The sequence below is a fragment of the Myotis myotis genome, unplaced genomic scaffold, assembly GCF_014108235.1.
Source record: "Myotis myotis isolate mMyoMyo1 unplaced genomic scaffold, mMyoMyo1.p scaffold_m19_p_2, whole genome shotgun sequence".
In the NCBI taxonomy this organism is placed as follows: Eukaryota; Metazoa; Chordata; class Mammalia; order Chiroptera; family Vespertilionidae; genus Myotis; species Myotis myotis.
The window spans coordinates 138798975-138819365 of NW_023416324.1; the positions used below are offsets into that span (position 1 = coordinate 138798975).

Here is a 20391-nt window from a genome sequence, read left to right on the forward strand (position 1 = left end):
AAAAATACAAAAGATCAATAAAATCAAGAGCTGGTTCTTTGAACGGATAAACAAGAGTGATGAACCTCTAGCCAGGCTTACCAAGAAACAGAGAGAGGACCCAAATAAATAAAATCAGAAATGAAAGAGGCTAAATAACAACAGATCCCACAGAAATACAAAGGATTGTAAAAAAATACTATGAACAGCTCTACTCCAACAAACTCGACAACCTAGAAGAAATGGGCATATTTCTAGAAAAATACAATCTTCCAAAACTCAATCAGGAAGAATAAAAAACATGAATAGGCCAATAACTACCTATGAAATTGAAGCAGTAATCAAAAACCTTCCAACAAATAAAAGCCCTGGTCTGGACGGCTTCACAGTGGAGTTTTACTAAATGCTTAAAGAAGAACTAAAACCTATCCTCCTTAGGCTATTCCAAAAAATTCCAGAGGAAGGCACACTTCCATGCTCTTTGTATGAATTTCTAATAAGTTCCTGGAAAATGCTGATGCTGCTGGTCCTGCCATGGACCAGATTTGAGTTGCAGTTATTCAGAATTAACTCACCTCTCTTTTGTCATCATTTTCCTGTTGTAACCAGCAAAGGATCATGTTTAGTCACACAATAACTAAAATAGTGGGTTTTTTTTTTGGGGGGGGGGGTTACATTTTATAGAAGCCGTTTAAAGGCTATAAATTATACTTATCTATGTACCTTTCATATACAGGGTGAGTTAAAAGTGGGCTTACATTGTTTGTACGGAAAATAATACAAGAATAAACTCTGTTTCACCTACTTGCAACTATAATCCTACTTTTGCCCCACCCTTTATATATGTGATTGAGGTGATGTAGTAAACAGCATTGGGGATGCATAGCCCAGAAATCAAGATACTTAAAACAGAAAGAAATCTTGATTAACAAAAATTTGTAAAATGTTATTAGTACCACTTTGACAGCTGTTGAGAATTTTGAAATTTAGAACAATATGATTTGGGATTTGGAAACAGTGTTTCAGCAAGAGTGAATCTATGTATTACTGAATGCTTTTTTTATTTTTGCTTTTCTAGATCTAATTACTTGTTTAGACACTGCATCCAGCTTTTTGGAACCTGAGTTCAGGTATGACCATATTTGTGCCCTTTTTTCCCCCCTTAAATTTACCATTATCAACTTCATCCTCATTCTTTATACACTTAAGATTAATATACATTGTGACATAGACGTTGTTCTAAGACCTCACTCAATAAACCAGAGTTTATTTAAAGCCATTGAGTTACCATGTTTAAGTTTTTCATTAATTGTAGCATTTGGATCCTCTCCACAATGAAAATGTAATTGTAATATACTTTCAAAGTAAAACTAGTTGCTCTTCAAAATCTGGCAAAACTACTAAGTAGAAGAGTTATCTATATATATAAAAGCCTCAGTGACCGTTATGTCCGAATGACCGGTCAACCAGTTGCTATGGAACGCACTGACAACCAGGGGGCAGAGGCTCAACCCAGGCTGCTCCCTGGTGGTCAGTGCGTTCCCACAGCCAACTTCCCCAGTCCCTCCCCCGGCTGGCAAACCCTTCTGTGGTCCCACCCATGCACAAATTCATGCACCAGGCCTATAGTCCTATATAATAAAAGGGTAATATGCACATTGACCATAACAGTGGAATGACTAGTCACTATGATGCGCACTGACCACAAGGGGGCAAATGCTCAATGCAGGAGCTGCCCCCTGGTGTTCAGTGTGCTTCCACAGGAGGAGCGCCACTCAGCCAGAAGCTGGCTCTTGGCTGGCCAGCACAGTGGCGGTGGCAGGAGCCTCTCCTGCCTCTGCAGCAGCGCTAAGACATTAGTCAGACATTGCTCAAGGACTCCCAGGCTGCCAGAGGGATGTCTGACTGACGGCTTAGGCCCAATCTCCCAGGGAGTGGGCCTAAGCCATCAGTCAGATATCCCCTGAGGGGTCCTGAACTGCGAGAGGGTGCAGGCTGGGCTGAGGGAGCCCCCCCTCCTCCCCAAAGGACCGGGCCTTTAGTCTTCTATAAAAGGACAAGAAAATGGTTTAGGCTATTATGGAATTTCAGTGTTCTTACCCAAGTAGCATTTCTGTACAATTTCCGTGCTTTATGCCCTCATCCCATGCTTTGACTAGAATGAACCTCTAATTGATTTTTCCTTTCATTTCTAACCTTTGCTGGCATTATGCTGCTATTGAGGTTGCTGCCAAGCTATTTTTTTTTTTTAATTTTTATTGCTTAAAGTATTACAAAGGGTATTACATATGTGTCCATTTTATCCCCCCGCCCTAGACAGTCCCCTAGCCTCCCCTATCCCCCAATGTCTTATGTCCACTGGTTATGCTTATATGCATGCATACAAGTCCTTTAGTTGATCTCTTACCCCCCTACCTCCTGCCCCGCAACCCTCCCCAGCCTTCCTGCTGCAGTTTGACAATCTGTTTGAGGCAGCTCTGCCTCTGTATCCCAAGCTATTTTTTAAAGTACATATCTCATCATTCTCCAGCTTACAAATCTCCAGGTGCTCCTAATTAAGACAAAAGTTATCCAGATTCCTTAGCTTGGTGTTCAGGATCCTGGCCCAGGGTCTTGGCCATTTTTCTAATCTTGTCTCATGCATTCATGTTGAAATAGCTGTGGACCACTTACACTGCTCTGAACTCTCAGAACTTTGGCCTGGGATCCCTTTACTCCTCTCTACTTGGCAAAGTCATTCTCATCTTCTGAAACCATCTCACTAACCTCCCTGCAACTCACTACCTCTTCACAAAGAACCTTTGCTTTGTCTTCAGAAATGGTTCTGTCTCTATGGGATGGGTCGCTCTTCAGCACTTGTGGGGGACCCTGGTCTGCAGAGTTAGCTCTGGCATCAGTGTAAGGCACACAGCCTGGTAGAGGGTGCGCTGTCTTGTGCCCTCCACTCTCTAGCTTCGTTGTCACTGCCCAAATGCGAGCTGCCATCCTCTCTCGCCTGGACTACTGCACTGTCTGCCTAACTGTCCCAGCGTCCACTCATGGTTCCTTCCTAGTGGCCACAGTACTCTCTTAAAGATATGAACCAGATTGTGTACAGATACTGTCGAAAGCCTTTACTAACGTTCTGTTTTTACTTAGAATTGTATTCCAGACTCCTCACCATAGCCCACAAGGCCTCTGCATGATCTGGCCCCTGCCCCCACTTTAGCCTCCTCTCACACTAACTCCCTTGCTGACTGCAGTTCACCTGCACTGGTCATCCTCAGTTCCCCGCACACAGTTCCATGCCTCAAGGGCATGCAGTGCCTTTTGATGGGGATGCGTTACACTTCTTCAGAGCCCATTCCCCGACGCCCTGACCCAGGCAGTGCAGAGCCTGTTGTGAGCAGACCCTGGAGGTATCTGCCACTTACCAGCCATGTCACCCAACAGTTCCTCAGTGTCCTCATCTGTAAAATGAGGATAATAATAGTACCTACCACATAGGGTTCTTACGTGGATTACTGGAAGCACTTAGAATGCTGTCTAGCACTTAGTAAGTCTATTCAAAATGTGTATTACTTTTATTAAGTTAGATTCCTCCCAGTTACTTCATAGAGTTCCTCTTCTTCATAACCGAATCATAATCTAATTAACTATCTGTGTGTCAGTTTAATGTCTTCCCCACCACTGGAAGGTAAACACATTGAGGACAGGAGCCATGTTTGTTTGGTTGACATTTGTAAACCCTGTGTGTCAGCACAGCCCAGTACTTAGACATTCAAGTAAATGTGTTGAGTGCATAGGTGGGTGAGTGAGTGCGTGAATGTATGAGTGAATGAAAGCATACAAAACATTTTTTAAGACCAACATAAATTTGATCGATAGGGGATGGGTAAAATAAATATGGTTTATCCACAAAATAGAATATCATGTAGCTATTAAATATGGTGAATAGATTTTACAATAGAAATATGTCTGTATTCATTATGAAATGAAATGATCAGAGCTGTTTGTAAATAAGAGACAATTGTAAATTTGTGGGTAAAGATGTGTGTGGGCAGATCGGAGAAAGTCTGAAAGGGCTTTTTAGGAGTGCTGGTTCTCAGAGTGGTGAGATGATGATAATGATATTCACATTGAACTGAAAATGGTTATGTGATGCTTTTGGTCTTTTCCCAAAAAAAAACCACAGTAGTATATGCCCTTTAACTTGTTTTTATTTCATAGTAAGTACTGCCCAGCTGGTTGTCTGCTTCCTTTTGCTGAGATATCTGGTACAGTCCCTCATGGATATAGAGATGTAAGTTGCCTGTAGACTATGTTAAAGTTGTGATAGGACTTTATGTTTTTAAATTTCAGAATAGGTAAATGTGTACCTATTGTATATCTTTGTTGTGATGTTTTTCTAAGGAATTGTTTGTTTTTGGAAATATGTAATGTTTTATTATTTTTCTTCTAAAAAAATGTGTGTTATGGCATCAATAATCTGTCCCATGTTTATTGAGAAAACTGCCCAGATAAACTAATTTCTTGAGGAAGTGTAAGTCTTATTTATGAATTATCAAAAGAAAAGAAAAAAACTGACTTTTTTTTCCCCTTTCTCAAGTCCTCGCCATTGTGCATGGCTGGTGTGCATGCAGGAGTGGTGTCAAACACCCTGGGTGGCCAGATCAGTGTTGTAATTAGTAAAGGTATCCCGTACTATGAAAGTTCTTTGGCTAACAACGTCACGTCTGTGGTGTAAGTATACATGCTGTTTATAATAAGCAGGCTGGGCAGGGGCGGGATGGGGACTGGTAAGGCCTCAGCAATGTAACAGTTAGTGGTGTTCAGGAAATACCATTTGTGCACTTAGCTCTTACATTTTTGTGTGCTCAGTGTCTGCATGTACTGAGGAGGACAGGCAAGGTTGTACTACTGGCTTGTTCTCTGTCCAAAGGTAGTCATTTGCAAGCTTGATTGGTTTGTTTCTTCTTTTCAAAGTGTTAAAAAAGCGGAGAATAAGAGTCTAGAAGTATTTTGTTGAATCCATACTTGATATAAAAGACCAGAACACATAACTACTGTGTTCCTTATAGCCTGTGTGACCCAGGATGAACTGAGAATAATTGAAACACTTTGATGTGAATTAAATTTTGACATTAATCAGAAGTGGTAGTATTATGAATCTCCCTCTCATCCTCAGAGAATATATTCAGAATGTATTTTCATGGTTCCCATGACATTCCACTATTTTACAAAACTTAGACTAGGCATAAATAAGCAGAAGTTCAGACATTAGATAGAAATGCAGTACTCCTCATCTGTGTCTATGAATCTTGCCTCTTGGGAATGCTCAGTTCTACACACAGTACTGAGTCTGTCTGAAACCAGCTTCTCTTCAGAGGCCCTGGGCCAGTTTCCATGCAGAAGACAGGAGTGGACCACACCCTCAGCTGTAGAAAGCAGGAGTCAGCAGATTTTTTTCTGTAAAGGACCAGCTAGCAAATATTTTAGGCCTTTCTGGGGCACATGGCTCTGTCACTTTTCCCTTTTTTGTTTCATTTACAACCCTCTAACCATGTAAAAATGATGCTTTGCTCGCGGGCCACACAGAACAAGCCATGCCAGGGCTATATACCCATCACTAGTATGCAGTCAGCTTCCTTTCCTTCTTTTGGTTTCTTCTAGATGCTTTTATGAAGATTCTTTCTTTCCCATGGTCTGTCTTTGGACAGAGTTTTTTATGAATTCTCTTTCTCATCTATACTAATAAAAGGGTAATATGCTAATTAGACCAGATTGACCAGAAATCTTCTGGACGTCCGACTTCCAGACAGTTAGGGGGCGATCAGGCCAGCAGGGGGGAAATCAGAGGGCAATCAGGCCGTCAGGGGACCAGTTAGGGGGCAACCAGGCCAGCAGGGGGCATTTAGGGGGCAACCAGGCCAGCAGGGGACCAGTTAGGGGGCAACCAGGCCAGCAGGGTACCAGTTAGGGGGCGATCAGGTCGGCAAGCAGAGGCAGTTAGGGGTGATCAAGCAGGCAGGCAGGCAAGCGGTTAGGAGCCAGCAGTCCTGGACTGAGAGAGGGATGTCCAACTGCCGGTTTAGGCCCCATCCTGCAGGAATCCTGGATTGGAGAGGGTGCAGGCCGGGCTTAGGGACCCCACCTTCCTTTGCACGAATTTCATGCACTGGGGCTCTAGTACTTAAATAAGGACAAGTTGCATCCACTTGTAATGACCTGGATGTTGTGCTCAGGGCAGGAGCCCCAATCTTTGAAATTGAAGTGCAGTACTGCCCTGCAACACTATAACTTGTTCTAGATATGCTGATTCCCTGTAACAAATGCAGTCTCTCTCAGCAATAGCCTGTTTACCCCAGGAAATTGGAACCTCCTTGTCTGAGACTTACCCCTTTCAGTGCACCTTCACCAGAAGCAGTTGCCATAGGAAAGGCTTAGGAGTCTATTTCATGAAAAGAGATAAAAGAGAAATATATACTCAAATATATACTCAAGATAAAAGAGAAATGTGTTACGAGAACACATTTGCACAGTCATATGAAACTAGATACTTGTAGAGACATTTATGCTGATGTCAGAAGTTCTGCTTAGAAAATAGACTTTTAATTTTAACTAGGAGTTTATGAATTGTCTAATATATAGCCAGAGAATACTCTTAGTTCTTTATACATTAAACACAAAAAGGTTTACTAAGACAAATATGGGGAACTCATGTGTTATGTGATATGTCACAAAAAAAATACTTTCTCTCTTTCAGGGGACACTTATCTACAAGTCTTTTCACATTCAAGACGAGTGGTAAGCCTTTCATGGACTTTATAACTTACTATAATTTTTATAACACTGGATGTCAGACATTGTGCTAGTTGCTGTTTGTTGTACTTTCTTATTTAGTTGCCACAATAACACCTATGAGGTTTTAAGGGCATTTAATAAAATAATGAATGAAATAAGTGAAGTTCTATGTTAATAGGAAAATGATCATGGAAGCAAGGAATTTTTTTCTAGGAAAGGTGATTTTTGAACTTGTTTGAAGAAGTAATTCATTCATTTGACTGAAAATATTTGAGTGCCTTCCTTTATTCGTCAGGGACTCTTCTGGTCTAGGAAGACAACAGTGAGCATAATCAACAAAATTTTGCTTTCCTGGAGCTTACGTTCTGGTAGCGAGAGATGGACAATAAATAGTGAATAAGTCAGTTATTATTTATGAATTGTTTATAATATTATAAAATATGTAGAAAATGAAGGAGGAAGGCTAGCCAATGCAGGAGGTACTGATGGGATCAGGACAAGCCTCAGGGAGAATGGAACATTTGAGCAAACACCTGAAGGAGTGTGAGTCACCCATTGACCTGGGAGCTTGTCTGGGGAGAGGGTAATATATCACCATTAAACTAATGATTGCTCATAAATAAATACACACAGTTCCTGACAAGACACAAAACACAGACCCAAAAAACATGTGCCTAGTTTTGAAATTTTTCTATTACAGTGTAGTATTTGCTTTAGTGTGTACAGGTACAATAGAAAGTTTGCAGTGAGCAAGTTTTTATAGATTTTAAGTTTATAGCTGGAAATAGTGACTTTCTTTTTTGTTTCAGGTTGTTATGGAACTCTGGGCATGGAGTCTGGTGTGATTGCCGATCCTCAGATAACAGCTTCATCTGTGCTGGAGTGGACGGACCACACAGGGCAGGAGAACAGCTGGAGACCCGAAAAGGCCAGGCTGAAGAAACCGGGGCCTCCCTGGGCTGCTTTTGCCACTGATGAGTATCAGTGGTTACAAATAGATCTCAACAAGGAAAAGAAGATAACAGGTTAAGAGTTGTAATTTTTTAGAAAAATTTATGATTTTTCTTTTTTTAGAACAGCTTATGATTTTATTTTAAAACCTGGTGACATCTAAGATTTTTATAGAAACTTAAGTCACTGCAAATTTAATTATGTGGTTTTAATTTTTTTTTACTGGTGTTAGTACTACTAAAGATGGTTTTATAAAAAGCGTGACAGAGGAGAGGAGTTGGTATTTGAGTCTTATTAGCTTTTCTTATTGTAATAAGATTCTTTTAAGGTAGTGTTTCAGTAAAGGGACCTGGAGACATCTGAAATAGCCATCTATTATAGTCATTAAAAGAAATTTATGTTCAAAGAGTGTACTCTCAGTGCTATAAATAATATTCCACATGTGCTGAGTATGAATTTAATTATTTAGAGCAATTTAGCAAGTGATCAGCATAATTGGTTGGGATTGGTTTTGTTAAAGATTTATTTTGCTTTGGTACCGAAAATAATAGTAATCATCTTTAATCTGTTCATTCCTAGGAAGTCATTTTTACTCCATAGGTGCAATATATTTTACAATGATATGAACACGGGCTGCTAAAATAGAATGTTTCTTTCCTTATGTGTGCTCATAATTCTCCCAGTCTCTACAAGGGAACAAAGCCCAGGATTTTGGTACTATTTAATGAAACCTTGCACTTAGATGTGGTAATGTGTTATGGGCAAAGATGTTTGAACAGTGTTTATGTTTCAGTGGTGAACAAACTTCAAAGACCAGACCATGTGCATTAATGAAAGCAACTCTCCATTCCTCAGGCATTGTGACCACTGGCTCCACCATGGTGGAGCATAACTACTATGTGTCAGCCTACCGAATTCTATACAGTGATGATGGGCAGAGGTGGACTGTGTACAGAGAGCCTGGTGTGGAGCAGGATAAGGTAAAATGATTAACAAGGTATTTTTAAAAACATTTTTTTAAATGAACCTTAGCCAAAAGTCACAGGAGCTCCTGTGTGGGCTAAAAGTTAAATATCGTTTGATCTTACTCTGCCCTCTTCTGGTCATTTTAGTATGGTTAGGAAATTCGCAGTGGTTCTAGATCACTTTTGATGATTGTGAGGGTTAAATAATTTATTGATTCTTTTTTTTCACTACATTTTAATTCAATTTTTAGATACCTTATTAGGAAATTCTAAAAGGGAACTTATAATTTCTTGTCTTTAAAAAGCTTTTCATTTCAATACACAGGATGTTGGAAAAGCCTAATTTGTTTCCAGATTTCTACTGTGGTACATAAATTAATAAACATGACAGTGCTGAAACGTGGTAGACCAGCTGAAGGGGTTGAGAAGGGTTGAGAGTAGGCACAGGTGGCTCCCATCTAAATGTTTATCACTTTCACCTGGCTCCTGGCCCTTGCTCCACCACAAGGATCTTGTAATTACAAGAGTCCATGTCCCGCCGAAACCGGTTTGGCTCAGTGGATAGAGCGTCGGCCTGCAAACTGAAAGGTCCCAGGTTCGATTCCGGTCAAGGGTATGTACCTGGGTTGCGGGCATATCCCCAGTAGGAGATGTGTAGGAGGCAGCTGATCGATGTTTCTCTCTCATCGATGTTTCTAACTCTCTATCTCTCTCCCTTCCTCTCTGTAAAAAATCAATAAAATATATTAAAAAAAAAAAAAGAGTCCATGTCCCAGGTGAAGGTAGAGTCCTCCCATCAAGAATTGATAGATGAGCACATATTTTTAACGAGTTTTGATAGTTACACGATATTATCAGTTCTCTGTGAGTTTTGTTTTAGTTACATGATACTATCAGTTCTCTATCAGAAATATGATACTAGAGGCCCAGTGCACAAAATTCATGCATGGGTGGGGTCCCTAGGCCTGGCCAGTGATCAGGACCTACTGGGGCTGTCTTGCCCAGTCCCAATTGGGTCTGGGCTGGCTGGGGCCTCCTGCCGCCTGCCAGACAGGGCCTGCTGGGGTGGGGGGGCGCAGGAGGTTTGCAGGACAGGGGAGGCACCGGGGGAGGTTGGCTGGCCGTGGGAGCTTGGCTGTGGGAGTGCACTGACCACCAGGAGGCAGCTCCTGTGTTGAGCGTCTGCCCCCTGGTGGTCAGTGCACATCATAGCTACTGGTCTTAATGGTCATTTAGGCTTTTATATATAGAGATATTAATATATCTTCATTTACCACTTTTCTCATCTGTTCAAAAACTGCAGGGGCTTCTATAGTCTTTCATATGAATCTAAACTCTTTTGCTGTTATTCAAGGCCTTCTTTCCTCTCTCCTACTTGGTATCACATGAACTTCATATTTGATGAGCCTCAGCCCATTGAAGCAAATAACAATATTGTCTCCATTTCTATCTTCTAATGCCCCCAAACTTGACTACCTTTTATTCTTAGCACATCCACATTTATTTGTATAATATTTATATTTATGAAGTATAGTGAATTTTTTGAAATTGTAAAAATTGTCCATATTTATATTATAAAAACACCTAAGAACATTGAATTATATTTCTGAAAAAGATTTTTTTTATTTCATTTTGAAAGATAGTTTCACTGAGTTGAGAATTCTAGGTTGACAGTTTCTGGTTTCAATAGTTTAATTATGCTTACATTGTTTTCTGGTTTGCACTGTTTGAGCGAGAATTCTGCTACTTTCTTAATCATTATTGCTCAATATGTAATGTGTCTTTTTTTTCCCCTTGGCTACTTTTAAGATTTTCTTTTTATCGTTTGTTTCAAGTTACTTGATTATGATGTGCTTTATGTAGTTGTCTTATTGTTTCTTCTTCTTGGGCTTTGAGCTTCTTGGATCTGTGGGTTATAATTTGCATCAAATTTGGAAAATTGTAGGCCTTTTTTTTTTTACCCAAATATGTCTCCTCTTCAGTTCTAATTACATGAATATTATGACTTCTGAAGATGTCTTACAGTTCACTGATGCTATTCATTGTTTTCATCTTTTGTGTTCTAGCTTTAAAAATTTCTACTGTTTTGTGTTCAAATTTAGTAATCTAGTCTAGAATGTCTGATATGCTATTAACCCTGTCCTGTGTGTTTATCTTCAGTATTGTATTTTCACCTCTGGATTTTCTGGTGGGGTCTTTACATTTTCTCCCATGTCTTTCACTAACATGCTCATGCTTTCTCCATTACCTCTGAAATATGTGGAGTATATAATAACTCAATGCCCTTGTCTACTAATTCTATCTACTAATATGTCCTAGATCTTTTTATGTTGATTGATTTATGGGTCATATTTTACATGTCTGATAACTTTTGACTGGTAAACTATATTTGCATTGTAGAAATTGTAAACTTCATTGTTTGGTGTTAGATTTCATTTTGTATTATTCCTTTAATTTTGTTTAAACTTCACTCTGGGACACAGATTACTTGAAAATCTTTATCTTTTCAAAGCTTGCATTTTTGCTTTATTACGTAGGACTTAAGCAGCCTTTTCTAATTTTTCCCTACTACTGAGGAAATAGTGTTCTAAATATTCAGTCCAACATCCCATGTGTTTCTTCACTCTGGCTGTTGGCAGTGTGAGCTGTTCCCAGCTCTCTGTGGCTCTTGGAATTGTTCTACTGGCTCCTCTCTGGTGGTTTTTCACCTGTCCTGAGACAGTTTCTTCATATACAGCTGAAGATTTAAAGGGAATCTTCCTACAGATCTCTGAAGTCTTTCTGCAGTCTTCTTCCCTCCTATACTGTACCCTGCAAATTCTGGCTGCCTTAGCCTCTCATCTCTGAGTTCTGTCTCCTTGATTCAGTGAAACACCAGGCTTTCTCTAAGCAATATTGGGACAGGAGAAGGGCTCACCTCATTTGTTTCCCTTTTCTTAGGGATTATCTCCCTATGCTGCCTGTTGTCCAGTGTCTGAAAACCATTTTTATTTGATTTCATATATTTTATTTGATTTCTCAGAAATGGAAAGCAAAAGGTTAAATCCAATCATGGATAGAAATGGAAGTCCTGGCATGGAACTATACGAAATAAGTCTTTTAACTAACTTATGTTAGCCCATCAGCTCCATCAAGGATAATTGGTGTATTCATCTTTACACCCTTTCAAAGCATGCAGATGTGCATGAGCACATACATGCAGATTGAGAGAGTTTTGAGTTTTGTTTTGAAATGGGAATGTGTGTACAACTTGTTTTTATAATATGTTGCTTTTAATAGTATGCCATATTTGTGTGTGCTAACAACCAATAAATTTAAGTTTCCTGAGAATGGAGACTTTGACTTCCATTTTCATTTTTGCCTCATGACACCTTGCAAACCTCCCTCTACATAGGAATTTATAATAGATGTTCATAGGTTAACTATAGTAAATCTTTTTTAAAAAATTGATTTCAGAGAAGAAGAGAGAGGGAGAGAGATAGAAATATCAATAAGAGAGAGTCATTGATCAGCTACTTCCTGCATGCTGCCCACCTGGGACCAAGCCCCCAACCCAGGCATGTGGCTTGATCAGGAATTGAACCATGACTTACTAGTTCATAGGTCAGTGCTCAACCACTGAGCCATGCTGACCAGACTATAGCAAATCTATTTTACTTCGGTTTTGTTTTTGTTTTTGGTGTGTTTTTGTGGGGTTTGTTTTTTGTTTTTTTAGGGAGAGTGGAAAGTGGAAGAGAAAGGGAAAGACAGAGAGAAACATCGATGTGAGAGAAACACAACAATTGGTTGCTTCCTACACAAGCCCTGACCAGGGCATGGGCCAGGAGGAGCCTGCAACCGAGGTATGTGCCCTTGACTGGAATCGAACCCAGGACCCCTTGGTCCGCTGGCCAACACTCTATCCACTGTTATCCACTGTGCCAAACCAACTAGGGCTTACTTAGTTTTTATAAAATCTGTTTCCTTTAAATTTTTTTTTTAGAGTGAGACTGCAGTATGGAGTAAAATTTCAGGGATGTAGTTTTTATGTTTATTTATTATTTGTTCCACTAATTCAATAAACTGTAAATAATATTGCCTTTATTTTATTTCAAAGTATATTTGAGGAAATAATGGAAGCTTACTAGTGTGGAGATTATTGTAATTTCAAAATAAACCTCTTAGAAAATGAAGGATATTAATACATCCTAGAAATTTGCAATCTAATGTCATGTGAATCAGCCAGGAAAAAAATAGCTATAATATTTGGAAATGGCTTGATTGAGGAAGTAAACATTTACTTGCTCTTACCTTAACTAGTAAAAACAAACCACTTTGATTTTAGGCAGGTGCTCACTTATTGATGGTCTTTAGAAACTATCGATGATTTGGCCTGAAGGAACAGGAGGGCTCTTTTTTGCTTAGTAGAGCCCTGAGCATAAATCAGAAGACGCAGATTCAAGTCACTGCTCTATCACTGACTGGCCGCGGCATCCCATTCTGAGCTTCAGTTTCCTGGGTTCTGTCTGATCACAGGGTTGTCATGAAGAGCAACTGAGTTAATCTTATGAAATGCTTTGTAATTAAGAGCTTTTCCAGTGTAAGGTACTGTCATTTGCTTGAATAGTTGAGGGAATGAGATATTACTTTAAAATTATATTTTTACCTAAGGGGTATATAATGCATTTGTTACTGTTTGGTGATGATCGTTAAATTAGGCAAGTAACTGTCAATTTTCTGGCTCAAAGAGCAACAAGAAAACAGAATATGGGAACTGTGTTTATGTAGTTTATCCACTAGGTGGAGGTGTATATCTGTTGTGTTAGTATATGCTCACTTTCAGTCTATTTATTGGGAGAAAAATTATGAAAAGTTCACAGTAAAGCATTTCCTCTAAGATCTCATATGTTCAGTTAGGCTTTATTTGGAAAATAAAGTCAACATATTTAAACAAATATGGAATGGTTGGTAATTCCATTGGACTGGAGTTACTAATTATTAATAACAATTTACCATATTATTACAGTTGAAGCTCTCGTCTCAGATTGCCAAGTTAGCATTCTTGTTATGTTTGCATCATCTTAAAATCATTTTTATATTTCATAGTGGGGTTTTTTTAATAAATTTTTGATGAAAAATGTGAAGCTTCTTAAAATAGAGACAGACTCTAGATAGAGAGCAGGCAGACAGTTCCGAGGAGTATGGAGGGGGGTGGAGGGGAATCAAGCAAAGAAGGGAGAGAGCTCATTGACACAACCAACAGTGTGGTGATTGGGTAGGGGGGATGGGAGAAGGTGGAAGAGGGCACAGAGGGGGTAAATGGTGATGGGAAAAATTATTTTTTTTTAAAGAAAGAATGTGCAACATCTTAATAGTTTTCAAAATTGTGATTCATTTATTTTCTTAAAAATTAATTCTTATTGTCATACTTTGCAGATCTCATTTAAGGCCCAAAACAAAAACATGTTTCAGTGGAGCAATTTAGCCCTGGCCTCTGTTGATGTAAAGTACCAATTTTTTGTTGTTTTTTAAAGATATTTCAAGGAAACAAAGATTATCACCAGGATGTGCGTAATAACTTTTTGCCACCAATTATTGCACGTTTTATTAGAGTGAATCCTACCCAATGGCAGCAGAAAATTGCCATGAAAGTGGAGCTGCTGGGATGCCAGTTTATTCTTAAAGGTAAAGCCACAGTATATTTCAGACATGCTATTTTCACTGGATTAATTAAAAATGCTAATTAACTGCTGTTCTCAGAGAAGGTAGTTAATAACAATGTGTCTAACCTCTAAATGATATTATCTTCTTAAAGGAATTTTTAAAAAGAAACAGTTATCATCTTAAAAAGTTAGACATCAAAGTTATTTTCAAAATTACAAGTTGGATAGAGGGCATCATTCATGAGATGATATAATGAGATTGCTTTCCAAATCTATTCTCAATCTTAATTTTTTTTCTCTCAATCTTAATTTTTAATCAGGCCTCATGTAATATAATATTCATATCACATAAACACTAATGATTGATTATACTAGTAACTTCAGTCTAAGTGACTTTTACTTTGAATAAATTAAAAGTGGGAGTAACTTCCTTCAATATTATATAATGTTTTAATACTTTGTTTACTATTGTAGCTCTAAGAACTACCACCGTGCCTAACACATAGGGGTCCCTCCATAAATATTTCTCAAATGAATTGATGGGTAGTCTATCAAAATGCAATTAAATTTTTATAGCTTTAGAGTTCAACGTTATTTGCCTCCCCATTATTTTCCTTCTTAAGAAGATTACTCTCAGCTTATTTAAAAACTGAGAAATCCCAGTATATATGTGCTTTTAACACAGAATATATTTATCCTTCTGACATATTTCTCTGAGATTTAAAATTACTGTGCAGTATTAAGTATTCTAGGAAATGGTAAAGACATTTAAATTACTATTTTTAACTATGGTTTTTATAAGCAAAGCATGTAAACTTTTCTAAACCATTTTTCAAGGTCGTCCTCCAAAACTTACTCAACCTCCATCTCCTCGGAACAGCAATGACCTCAAAAACACTACAGCCCCTCCAAAAATAGCCAAAGGTATGCCTCATTTGAACGTGAAATGTTCATATTCCCTGGGTTTATGATATAATTTTCCATAAATATGTTAAAAAGCATCCTAAAATAACAGTTTTAATCAAGTTGATGTAGATAAAAGAATAAAGTTTTTAAATCTTTTTTTAAAGGTCGTGGCCCCAAATTTACTCAACCACTACAACCTCGAAGTCGCAATGAATTTCCTGCACAGACAGAACAAACAACTGCCACTCCTGATATAAAAAACACTACCGTAACTCCAGATGTCACCAAAGGTGGGTGAACCCAACATTCACACCTGTTATGTAGTCGTGTTTTACTGTTTGCAACTTAAGTTTTCAAGAACATGTCTAGCTTTTAAACCTTTTCCTCAGACTTGTGTTTTTTAAGTATAGCAAAAAGATTGATTCCCTTCCTTGGGGAAAAAACTGACTGCTTTGCTCAAAGTTCTATTCTCTCGAGCCATGTAGAATTGTCTTTAAATATTTACAGATGGCTGCTGTATTCTAGGCCTCCTCTTGCAATTTTTGTCCCTATACAGCAAAACACATGGAGTCTCGTGCCTAGAAATATTTCTAAAAATAACTAAAAGCCTAGCAGAAAACCTTTTTTTCTTTTAAGTATATTTTATTGATTTTTTACAGAGAGCAAGGGAGAGGGTAGAGAGTTAGAAACATCGATGAGAGAGAAACATTGATCAGCTGCCTTCTGCACACCCCCTACTGGGGATGTGCCCGCAACCAAAGTACATGCCCTTGACCGGAATCGAACCTGGGACCCTTCAGTCCTCAGGTCAATGCTCTATCCACTGAGCCAAACAGGTTAGGGCCCTTTTTTTCTTTATTATATATTAACTAGTGTCCCGGTGCACAAAATTAGTGCACATTAAAAGGGAATTAATTAGAAGCAATATTTTAATATTGCTATTTGCCCTTTGCCGGGGGGGGGCATATTATGCTATTATTAGATTTGGGAACTTTTTGGTGAAACTTTCGGTTAAGGTTAGGGTAATACTTTTTAAAAATACTCTGATTTAACATTCATAAAAAAGTGGTCTCTGTTCTTAAAATGTTTGCTATTATAATTTTTCAGATTATAAATATAGATGTATTAGTAGAATTTACTTTCAAATTTTATTAATGATAAGTAAGGTATTGACATATACAAAGCATAGTAGCTCTTTGATTTTATAGGTTGTCAAGAAACAAAATTTCAGTTGAATGCAGAAAACAAAGCCTCGGTGTTCTAGCGGAATTAGTTTCAGTGTTGGCAGACAAATAAAGCACACTTATTTTCAAGACAGCAGAGAAGAGAAAGCAATTCATCCAGAGTAACTTTTGCCATATAGAACTTGAATCATTCTCATTTTCTGAAAATTTCTCTGGATTCATATAACTTTCTCCAACTTTCCAAGTGTCAGTTTCTTTCCTATCTTCCAAACAAATCTAGAGGAAAGCAAGAATTCTCAGAGTCAGGAGATCTTAGCATCCACAGAGTGCTTCTTACAGCTTGCAGAAGGCATGCAAGAATCTCAGGCGACATGCCTGGAGGAAGGAACAGTCATTTTTATTGTTCAAAATCTTATTATAGAACCTTAAAATCTCAAACTAAGTGTCCTTAAAGCATTATCTTCCAGAACTAGGATCCCTGTAAGACTAAAAAGAATAACGAAGAATGTGCAGGTTTTTTTAATTGAAGAGCTCTTGTCTCCTTTTCTCTGGAACAGTGATATATAGACCCAAATCTAAGCAAGTGGTTTAGAGCCTCTGATTAAACCTCATTCTTCTCCGATTTCACAAAATTTAGAAATAAAAAAGCATATTTACTTTCTGAAGGTTTAATGCTGTCTAACCTGACAGGATTTGTTTTATGCACGCCTTCTCCATTTTCACATTCAGGCTGCAAGTGATGATGGAGGAAAGCAGGTCATAGTCAGGTTTGTGCCACAATAGCTTCCGGCTCCTCCTCCACAGGGCCTCAGCGCCAACCGGTAGCCTTTCTGTTTTCCATGTTACCTCTTCTGACTGTTCTCAACAGTTGCCTCCATATTTTTAAACCTGTGACCCAAAAATATTCACTTACTCCCAGTAACCTCTTCAACTTCACAAAGAAAGTAGAAGCCATTAGAAGGAAGCACCCTTTCTGTGGAACCTACAAACTCACCTGTACCTCTGTCCACTTCAGTAAAAAAGAAGGGATTCCTCACACTACCCAAGACTGGTCACTTCACCTATGCCCTAGCCCCATCCATCCAGCTTCTCAGAGGCTCCCTGTTATTGATCATCCTCTCCCTGTCCTGTTATCCTCAGCCTCTTTCTGTCTTGGATACAATTATAAATGCATAAGGTGTGGCACAGTGTCTGACCCTCAGCCCCCAGTGGACATCAGCAGCTGTGCCATCCTCATGGCCAGGAGGGGTTGTCAGTTGAAGGAAGAAACTAATGTTGCAAATGACTTTAGGCAGCCCATTTTCTGGATCTGGGCCCAGGATTCTTTATCTGTGGAGTGAGAAAAGGGGATTAAATGAGCTCCTCCTCCCTGTAGGATCCAGTACTGTGTCAGTTCCTGCCCTGTTGATACACACATTGGGTTTCTATACTTAACTCAACGTTGTCACCTTTCTGTATCTATATTGTGCCCCGGTGCTGCAACATTTCCATTTGTTGGGAATATTTTCCTGTAAGGATGTACTTACTCCTTTTCACTGTTGGGTATTTGGATTATTTCCAGAAACAACCTTCTTTAAAGACACATCCTTCAATGTCATCTTTATTTTTTCCTAAGAATAAATTCTAGATGTGGAATTGCTAAGTAATCATTGTTTATACATATTGCCCCAAAATGATACAGAAAGTATTATTTTATATTCCCATAAAAATACCTTTTTCCCAATATTCTCTTCAACAATAAGTTATTTTTAAGTAATTGTCAATTTGATAAGCAGAAATACGATCTTATTCTTGATTTAACTTCCATTTTTCTGATTACTAGTGAGGCTAACATGAATGGTCACTTGTTCTTTTAAATGTATTGTTCATTCATCCCCGCCAACTTTTCTATTCTTTGATTTTGACTTGTATATCCTGTCACATTTTAATTATAGTAACCCTTTATCGCATGCAGAACATATTGTCTCAATTTATCATTTGTCTTTCAATCATCGTCTTGGTGATTTAAGAAGTTACTATGGCCTGGCCAGTGTGGCTCAGAGGTTGAACATTGACCCATGAACCAAGAGGTTAAAGGTTTGATTACCTCTCAGGGCACATGCCCAGATTGCAGGCTCAGTTCCCAGTAGGGGCAGGCAGCTGATCAATGTTCTGCTCTCACATCCAGATTTTTCTTTCTCCCTCTCCCTTCCTATCTCTATAAAAATCAAGTTACTATGAAATTTTTAAAACATAATATAAAGGTGGATCAAATAATGTGATAAACTTTCACGCACCCATGAAAGCTCCTGAGGTTACCTACTCATGCCTAGTCTCATTTCATAAATAATGTTTATAGTATTTCTTGAGGTAGAAACCTTTGAATGCTGATATGGTTCATTCTCACTGTTGCCAGTCATAATTTCTGCTTTTGGCCTATTTCAGATGTAGCCTTGGCCGCAGTGCTTGTCCCTGTGCTGGTCATGGTCCTCACCACTCTCATTCTCATATTAGTGTGTACTTGGCATTGGAGAAACAGGTTAGTATATAAGCAGTTCACCTAATTGGTCCTAGAAGGGGGTGTTTTCAAATGAGAAATAGAAACTAAATACAGAAGATGAACTATAATTTATCTTTTAGAGAGAGAGAGTTAAGACAGTCATTAAAATAAAAATACATGTTTCTTCCATATTCCCATAAAAAATGAGTATGTTCAGTTACAGTCAGTTACTGAGTACCCTTATTGTATCAAGTTTTGCAATGCACACTGGAATGTATAGATTAATAAGAAAAATGTCTAACACATAGAAGGTGCTTAGTAATATTTACTGAAAGAATGAAACATAATTACTATCTTCAAGGTATTAGCAAGGATTGACTGGCACAAAATGAGGAACTATAATGCAGTTTGATGAGTTACTTATGAATTGCCGGAGGACACAAATGCAAGGACCATGAGAGTTTTCTGAAATCCTTAAGATTAGCATGTTTTAGTGAAAAGAAAGACTTGGATTTGGCTAGATTGTGGAAGATAGAGAACGCCCAGACTGAGAGAACTGCTTTAGCAAGGGCACGAAGATGTGGGATGTGGGCAGTATAGCGAGTCATCACTCGGGTTGGCCTGGGAGAGCACTGAGAAAGAACCTAGAAGTGCAGCCTGGACCAGGATCAGCGAGAGAGAAATCTGGATTGCATTCTCTAGATGGGGAAATCATTGGAGTGTATTAAGCAGATGATTAGACAAAGATAGTGGCAGTTGTTTTGCAGAGTGGATTGAAGGGGAGAGCCTAAAAGAGGCAGAAAGATGAAGTAGGAAACTGCTGAGGCCTGGCAGGAACATAGCAATTTTAGAAAAAGGAGACATGAGAGGGAGAGATGTCCCAGTGGCATTGATGGGATGCATGACGGGCTGTCATGGTGAGGAAGTAGGAGGGATCTAGGATGATCTGAAGTTTCTGGCTCGTGTAATTAGATCAGTAGGGATTCCATGAGATGAGGTAATAGCAGGAGGGCAGGTTTGGTGGAGCAAGGGAATGACTTCTTTTGTTCCGTCAGTCAATATTTGAGTTTCCACCCTGTGCCAAGTATTGAGCCTTGTGGTAGGAGGTCAGTGCTGAACGCCAAAGTTTACACAATGGGAGAGGATACAGTGCAGAAAACTTGCAGCTATGGTACCAACATGGATCCCAGTGGATCCCAGATTCATGGTGTTGGGGAGGTTGTCTGAACAGAGACCCAGTAAATTAGTATGAGAGCAGTAGGGAAAGGAGGAGGGGAAAGGCCTTTAGGGACATAGGAAAGGAAATTCATGTTGCTTTCATGGAACTGGACAGCAACAGTAGTAATGATGAGAATAGCAGCAACAGCTAATTTTATAGAAAATTAAATTATTTTAAGCATTACTCTAAATCAGTGGTTCTCAACCTTGGCTGCACATTAGAATCACCTGGGAATCTTTTTAAAATCCTGATTTCTGGGCCTCATCCTCCGGAAATTCTGTTT

At 38.8% G+C, this 20391-nt stretch overlaps 1 protein-coding gene across 3 annotated transcripts in view; it reads left to right on the plus strand.

The window, feature by feature from the left end:
* The window catches only part of DCBLD2 (discoidin, CUB and LCCL domain containing 2), a 98506-nt gene that overhangs the window by 64796 nt on the left and 13319 nt on the right, over window positions 1–20391 (plus strand). For all 3 annotated transcript variants that reach the window (XM_036350644.1, XM_036350646.1, XM_036350645.1), the window contains 10 exons: window positions 1058–1109; window positions 4189–4261; window positions 4568–4701; window positions 6725–6765; window positions 7572–7787; window positions 8569–8693; window positions 14192–14342; window positions 15158–15244; window positions 15391–15516; window positions 18835–18928. In XM_036350644.1, the coding sequence (XP_036206537.1) occupies window positions 1058–1109; window positions 4189–4261; window positions 4568–4701; window positions 6725–6765; window positions 7572–7787; window positions 8569–8693; window positions 14192–14342; window positions 15158–15244; window positions 15391–15516; window positions 18835–18928 (1099 nt within the window). The remainder of the gene's footprint in view (window positions 1–1057; window positions 1110–4188; window positions 4262–4567; window positions 4702–6724; window positions 6766–7571; window positions 7788–8568; window positions 8694–14191; window positions 14343–15157; window positions 15245–15390; window positions 15517–18834; window positions 18929–20391) is intronic.